General features: G+C 46.1%; 3 protein-coding genes across 3 annotated transcripts in view; 2 read left to right on the top strand and 1 right to left on the bottom strand.

The window, feature by feature from the left end:
* BDR25DRAFT_269768 (TPR-like protein) overlaps window positions 1–877 on the top strand; it is a 4,822-nt gene extending 3,945 nt beyond the window's left edge. The window contains exon 10 of the mRNA XM_033687176.1: window positions 34–877. Within this exon, the coding sequence (XP_033542544.1) occupies window positions 34–669 (636 nt within the window). The 3' untranslated portion in view covers window positions 670–877. The remainder of the gene's footprint in view (window positions 1–33) is intronic.
* A 1,094-nt stretch (window positions 878–1,971) lies between these two features.
* BDR25DRAFT_360220 (uncharacterized protein) lies at window positions 1,972–3,012 on the top strand (the record flags this gene model as incomplete). The annotated part of the gene is made up of 8 exons (XM_033696212.1): window positions 1,972–1,993; window positions 2,045–2,121; window positions 2,164–2,197; window positions 2,234–2,330; window positions 2,365–2,467; window positions 2,496–2,520; window positions 2,562–2,652; window positions 2,709–3,012. 8 exons carry the CDS (start codon window positions 1,972–1,974, stop codon window positions 3,010–3,012), a joined length of 753 nt encoding a protein of 250 aa, XP_033542543.1.
* A 73-nt stretch (window positions 3,013–3,085) lies between these two features.
* On the bottom strand, window positions 3,086–4,829 carry BDR25DRAFT_378364 (SET domain-containing protein; the record flags this gene model as incomplete). Its single annotated transcript, XM_033697540.1, has 3 exons — window positions 3,086–3,187; window positions 3,250–3,408; window positions 3,474–4,829. The coding sequence occupies 3 exons, from the start codon at window positions 4,827–4,829 to the stop codon at window positions 3,086–3,088; spliced, it is 1,617 nt and encodes a 538-aa protein (XP_033542542.1).
* Between the last annotated feature and the right edge of the window lie 2,170 nt (window positions 4,830–6,999).

Below are 6,999 nucleotides of genomic sequence, written 5' to 3'. Positions count from 1 at the left end.
GCGGACCTAGGCAGGATGGACGAGGCAGAGGAGATGCACCAGCGGGCGCTGCGAGGAAAGGAGAAGGCATGGGGATCTGAACATACATCGACACTCGACACGGTCAACAACTTAGGAAACCTCTATGCGAACCTAGGCAGGATGGAAAAGGCAGAGGAGATGTACCAGCGGGCGCTGCGGGGAAAGGAGAAGGCATGGGGATTTGAGCATACATCGACACTCGACACGGTCAACAACTTAGGCGTTCTCTACGCGGACCTAGGCAGGATAGACGAGGCAGAGGAGATGTACCAGCGGGCGCTGCGAGGATACGAGAATGCAATCGGGCTTGACCGCCTCTCTACTTATATCCCAGCGCTGAATACTATGTGGGGGTTTGCTTCCCTCTCCAAGGACCAATGCCGTGCCGAGGATGCTAAAATCTGGTATTCCAAAGCTCTCTCAGGATATGAAAAGGTGCTAGGGAAAGACCATATAAAGTGTAAGACTTTACGCGATACTCTTGCTGCTTTGGGTGAAGAGAGAGAATATATCGGGTCTATGAGCGAGAGCGTGCCAGTACAGGAGCATGTGCATGCAGAAACATTTTTTGAATCATCCGCAAAGCCGGTCAAGTTGGCTTCTAAACGGCACAGGGTATTGCAAAAGCTCGGGTGGGAGCGGAAGTAATCGTATGATTTATGCTATTTGAAGACTTTTGGTTCTAAAACATACTTCGATCAAGTACTAGGGCATAACAATAAAAGCGCATGGGGATGTGATGCGTTTGAGGTGACTGGAAAGTCCGTACGAGGGTTTACAACGGGCATTAAGAATGAGCAAGGCGTGACAGCTGGCTCTGTCACCTAGTTAGACAAGGTCTCAGCCGAAGACTTCCAGATTATTAGATAGTGCCGGTGGCAACACAGGTGTTAGAGTACCCTTGCCACTTGGGGTACCTATTCAGCATGTTAGCAGCTGTGTAAGCATATAGGCGGCCCACTACCTAGTAGGGATGATGGCGGAGCCGCTCCCGCCCTGTTCTTGTGAGGCGGCGAATTCCGCAAGAGGTGAGTTCGTTGCAGTAACTGGAGGCAGGGCCACGTTGAATTAGATCGCAAGGCTGCAGAGCTAAGGTCGGCCCCCTTGTTAAGACTGTGCACAGCCACTGCAAGTAGAGTGTTTTCTGTAACATGTTACTATCGTAAAGTAGACACTTTGTTTTTAAAGTGTTATAGAGTCTTCTATCTACTAGAGTTTCTTATCTTCTTTATAGAGTTTTTTGTTAGAATCCTCTGCTCCCTACTTAAGACGCTAGTACAGCTTTCTTCTGTTCTCTAGAGTAGGGTTGTAGAGGTGCTTCTAGAATTTAGTTAGTAGATGTTTTACTTAGTCCTTTCTCCTCCTATATAGTATATTGCAAGCTGTTCTAGAATTCTTCTTCTAACACGACTTCCTTGTCTGTAATTTTAGACATAGAGGAGTTAGGTTCTAGCTCACTACTAACGTAATAGATCACCGAGCCGGCTAGATATCACGGTTATGTTACAGCCATCCAACCCCTGAGTACCCTAAGGGCTTGTACACAACGTGTAGTGAAGCTAACTCACTTGCTTGCCTGTTTAAATACTTTATAATATTAAATGCTTAATAGAGAAGATTTGCTTAATTATACTTGAAACAAAAATTTTATTTTTATAGTAACTTTTATATATTATCTACCTTTTTTTAACAAAAAAGGTTATACAAAGTTTCTTTTAAAAAATGGTACAGTGTTAAGTGTTTATTTAAGTTACATTTAGTAATGCTTTCTTTTTGCAATAGCTTTACTACATCTCTAAAAGTTGCATCAGCACTACTAAAGTATGTACTTTGCTCTACTTATAATAGCTTTTCTCATGCAATAAGTTCTTCATTGTTAACAGATACAAGTGTTGATTAGCAAAAGAGAATAGTTGTTCTTATAGCGCATAACCCTAACACAACTTCAAGATGCAGTCTAATGCACGACTATGTCTACTATAGCTTCTGTCACCTGGAGACATACCATCACATCGCCATTAAGCTCTAAAACCCGCTGTTGTTCTCTCCGCCTACCAAAGAACCTACTCAAGCCTACCGCATCCTTGTACTTCTGAGCCGGTCATAACAGATCCCTATACAAAGCAGCAACCGGATATCTAGTCTCGGCCCATTAAAGGGGAATACGATGAGATAGGTGAGGTATAAGATAAGATGGAGTGGGTGGCTCTAGAGATCGAAGCCTACGCTTCAGAAAGTAGGTTGAGTGTCGCTGGTATGACGCCGTCGTTTCAAGTATATACAAAGGTGGAAAGGCTCCGCATATTTTGGTGATACAGTTATCGCACGGGCATCGCCTACAAGCGTTGCGAGGGACTTTTTAACGCCTCCGCTGACCGACAAAAAGGCGTCCGCGCAAGTCCATCGAGTCCTCACCGCAGATAGAGTTTCAGCTTGCCAAAGGAGAGTATGAGGAGATAGGGCTTTGAATTGAGCAGAACAATGATTTATTGGGTTACGGTAAAGGCAAGATAGGGTGGGAGTGCTCTAGACACAGTGAGCATGGAGGCTAGCGACTGGAATTGGCAGGTATGATTATAACGGAGAAAGCAAATGGCTTGTCGTTCGTATGCCTACAGCCGTACACGAACTGTTCACTTTTCGTATTGAGGATGCCACATATAGCTAGCTGAATTCGATTCTTGAAGCATCCGGTGGCGCAGCGCTTTTGCCTGGAGTGTGAATCAGGCTGGTTTTACAAAGATCTATTTCCCAGTCGACAGTGCTCCTCCCAACACGAAGCCGAAGCACGAGCTGGATGTTTCTTTCTGGTACATTAATGCACAGTACCCTAGGGTCATTGTCGGAGTCACTTATTCAGAGAAGGGGAAGAGGTTGGCCCGGCTAACAGAAGGTTTCCATTTGGATTTGAACGCTAGGGTGCAAATAGTTGCGGGCTTTGATACCAAATATGGCCGGAAAGGGTCGGTTAAAGCAACCATGCCAATATGATGGACTTAATTAGTGGGCCCTCCCTATGGGAAAGAAATAACACGTGCCCAAGAAGTAAGTGTTGATTCATTCCCTAGTCCCATTTGAGGAAAAACAACCCTCGCAAGCCAGGGTCTCTTAGCAGCTTACAATTAGCCTTGTGGCCTCTCTCGCTCCAACCAGTTCTCTGACAGCCCTGGCAATAAAATTTTTTAGTAACGTCCTCAAAATTACAGGAAGCATCGATTGCAGACTTACACTATCACAATACCAGAATAACAGGCACTTTCCGCATCGGTTCAAGGAGGCTGCCTTCTTGCTGCACCCATGGCACGTTCTGATTCCATCAACTTTCGTCGAAAATTTTTGAACCTGGTCGTTCAACTCCAGCAACTTCTTTAGTGACACTGGGAAGATCTTCGTGAGTCGAACTACGTCAGCAAACCTAACGAAGCTGGATTGTAAGGATTGGCAGTACGTACCTTGAGCATCTGGGGATCCCCAAGACCAATACCAGGATCCCCATACATAAATACGCGACGTTGTGCATGAAGAACCGCAACCGTATGCCCCTTTTGAATCTGCGCAGGTGCCAATTCTCTGCCTCGGCCATCAGTATTGAAGTGCAGTGGGATTTTCTTATCGTCGATATCCGTGAGCGTCAACTCTAGATGATGAAGCGTGATGGAGTCGACAATTTCTCCCAGGAAGCACCAGAGACGTAGCGGTTGATAGGTATCATCGACTTTCTCATAGAAGTCTAAATCAACCTTATTGCTATTTGGGAGAGCAGCGAAGCTAGGGAAGATCTCGCGGTTGCGAAGATCTGTCAACTGTCCCAATTGCTCAACCTTCTTTGGCTTCTCTCTCTTCCAGAGCCAGTCGTCGAAGTCGTTCGGGTCAAGTCCCTGTGGAACCTCCTCCTCAGATGTCTTCCACTTCATGGAAAGTCCGTATAGATGGAGTTTGGCGGGGTCTTGTGCTATTGAACGGTGCTCAATCACCTCTTTGCTGTCACTGCCACAGGCCGTCCGCCATCCTTCCACTGCCCTCTCTGCAAAGATGCGTCCTCTTGCCAAGTCACCATTGGCGATAGCAATTTGAGCGGCATCGAGGTACGCGCGCGGCAGACCAGAGTTGCCTGGTCCTTGTTCATTGTAGAGACGGACCCGTTCATCAACATAGCGAAGGGTTCGTAGCCAAAAGTTCAACTGCATACCGTCGCGGCCAATGAGATCATCCAGCTGGGCAATTCTCTCCAACCTTTTATCATTTTCCTGGCTCTGCTGTGTTGGTAAAGAGCACAGACGGCAGGAACATAGAAATCCAAACTTGTCCTGGAGTTTTTTTTGGCGGATTGCGCGGTTGCTATCGAGACGCAGGTAATATATTGTGATCTCCTCGCCCTTGGGAATGTCTCTCAAAGCATGGACAGTGTGTCGTTTGATGGACTGATTCCAGTGTTTCTGTGCATTGTTATCGCAGTCGTGGTTGATGCGGCAGGCGTCAAGGAAGACTCCCCCTTCGATTCCGTTGGCCTCGATGGGGAGGCCGTTCGTTCGAATGATACCGAGAGACTGCTCGGCGACATTTTGGTATGGATAGAGGTTGTACAAGGAGAAGAATGATTGTCGTTGGTGTTCACTAAGGGAATCGACTTGCTGGGATATGTGTCTCTTTAGCCACTCATCGTCCTGTTGGCGTTCGGGTGTCGTGATAACTGGCTGTTCCGAAAGAATTCGCGTGCCTTTGGGGATATTTTCGATCGCGACGAGGCCTTTGCCCTTCCCTGGGACATCTCTTAAAGCATACATTGAGCTGCCGTTCATGCTCTGCATGTTGACGCGTGTTCTGACTCTCGCTCCGTAGTCCAAAATGGAATTCAGAAAATGAGACTATGATCATAAGATGCAAAATATTGGAAGTAGGGGTTGGAAACAAGTTTTATAAATGTCGACTTGATGGTTACTCAGACTAGCTAATAAGCAACGTGTCATTTTTCTCTTGTGATTGCGGGAGTACAAAGTGGAGAGGCTAATTTTACAATCCAATCACTTCTCTCTTTCTATCAGGAAGCGTGATAGGTTTGAGCGCTCAGTGTAAATTTTGCGTAACAAGAAGCAAACCCCAAGCAATTAAAAAGGCTGATGCAACATATTCCTTCCATGTTTATAAAATAATGAACTAGGCGCTTATGTTAGAGTATAAGGCTGAGCCCAAGGACGTCCCTGATTAAACTCTAACGTCTTTGTGAAGGAATGAAGGCTCAGGAGGAGAACTAGTCTATGCTCTAGTTCGACGGTGCTTGGCGAGAGCATCCAGACACGCTAACCAGCATGGCCAATCTTAAATCTACGTTACAGGGTGCAACAACGAGGCTATTTTATAGAACAACCTATCCAACTACAGCAATCACTAGAGACTCTTAATAGATGGAAGCTGGAGGATGTAAAGGTTGGCGCTCAAAAGGACTATCTGTCTTTATGTTGTCCGCTTACAAATGTCCTAGTTTTCGCCTTCAAGAGACTACTTATGGAACAAAAGTTCCAGTAGCTTAGAAAATTAGTTCTTGTTTAAAGCAGAAGGCAGAAGCTAGTACATATATAAAATAGTCAAGCTGCATGAGCATGCTTATAAATACCATCTAGCAGTTGATCTAAGTTAGCACTTAACATCGCTACTGCTAGCGGGGAGGTCGACGACCCGCTCCAGCTTAAGGGTGGCCATTAACGTCCTAGATAGTGCAGTGCTGTACTGGGTATAGCTACCGACTGTTAGATCTACCGTACCTAGCCCTCATGAACATGAACGATAAGAACTCCTCATGACCCTAAGAATTTAAACTAAAGCACATTTCTACGGCGCTAAAGTTTATAGTGCTTATATAAGGAGCCGTTCGTTGTTGACAGGGTAACAACTAATCCGTATATCACTAAGATATGCAGAGCCTTTCTGCCTTGTATGTAATTGCAGCGACCGCGTTCTGCTAGTGACATTCAACCTACTTTCCGAAGCGCGGGCTTCGATCTCGATATCATGCTAATTCTATACCGTCTGCTGCTATGCCTACTATATCCAAGGCCCCCTTACCCCATCTCATCTTGGGTACCCCTAACTACCGTATTCCCCTTCCACGAGCTGATACTGGACATCTGGCTGCTGCTTAGTACATGAGATCGGCCGTAACGGGCTCGAGAAGCATGAGGACGTGACAGGCCTTGTGTACATCTTTCGGTCGGTCAGCAGCGGTACCAACGGTGAGTCTGCGGAGCTTGGAGGTGACATGATGATGTATAGACATAGTCGTGCGTTGGGACGACATCTCGAAGTTGTACGGTGACTTTGTCGAAAGCTAGGAACGCGTTAACTGACTAAACAAGCGTCGAGCTGGAGCCTCAAAGCCCCCAAACTGCTCCGAATCGAGAGTTTGGATTGTTTAGAAAAGTAAGACAAGTGTAGGAAGGTTGATCCACGGCGACCAGAATATGAGTTCTGCCTTCATCTCATTTAGAGGCTGGGACCATATTTGACGGCTTTTGCATTTTCCAAACCGATGTTCGAGTGTCGAAGACCAGGGCGTGTAGGAGGACAGGAGGGTAAATAGGCTGAAGGATGGGGGGCTTATATACCCCAAACATAGGGTAATATAGGATTCTGTTTTGGCTGAGGAAGCAAGAAAGGGGAACCGGCGAAAGTGCTACCTACGCAATGGATCGGACTAGTTAAAGTATCCCCAAAATCGAGCCTTCCTTTAGCATCGATTTCAGATATTCCTTATCCCGGGGCTTCACGATGTTACAACAATGACAAGAAAGGTGTTTGATAAGATAGTGTCACTATTACCCTTGGCGTTGACAATGGTTGGGTGTACCCGTACAAGCTTCAAGCCTGTCCAGAATTCACCAAAACTTAGCTTCGACAGGGCAGCTTCTTTACACTTCTAAAGGCTCATCAAATCTATCAACAAGACGAAGCTACAATCACGAAAAGAGAAGAAGAACTTACCAT

Source organism: Lindgomyces ingoldianus (genome assembly GCF_010093535.1).
Source record: "Lindgomyces ingoldianus strain ATCC 200398 unplaced genomic scaffold BDR25scaffold_37, whole genome shotgun sequence".
Classification (NCBI taxonomy): Eukaryota; Fungi; Ascomycota; class Dothideomycetes; order Pleosporales; family Lindgomycetaceae; genus Lindgomyces; species Lindgomyces ingoldianus.
This window is presented reverse-complemented; position numbering and strand designations above follow the sequence as displayed.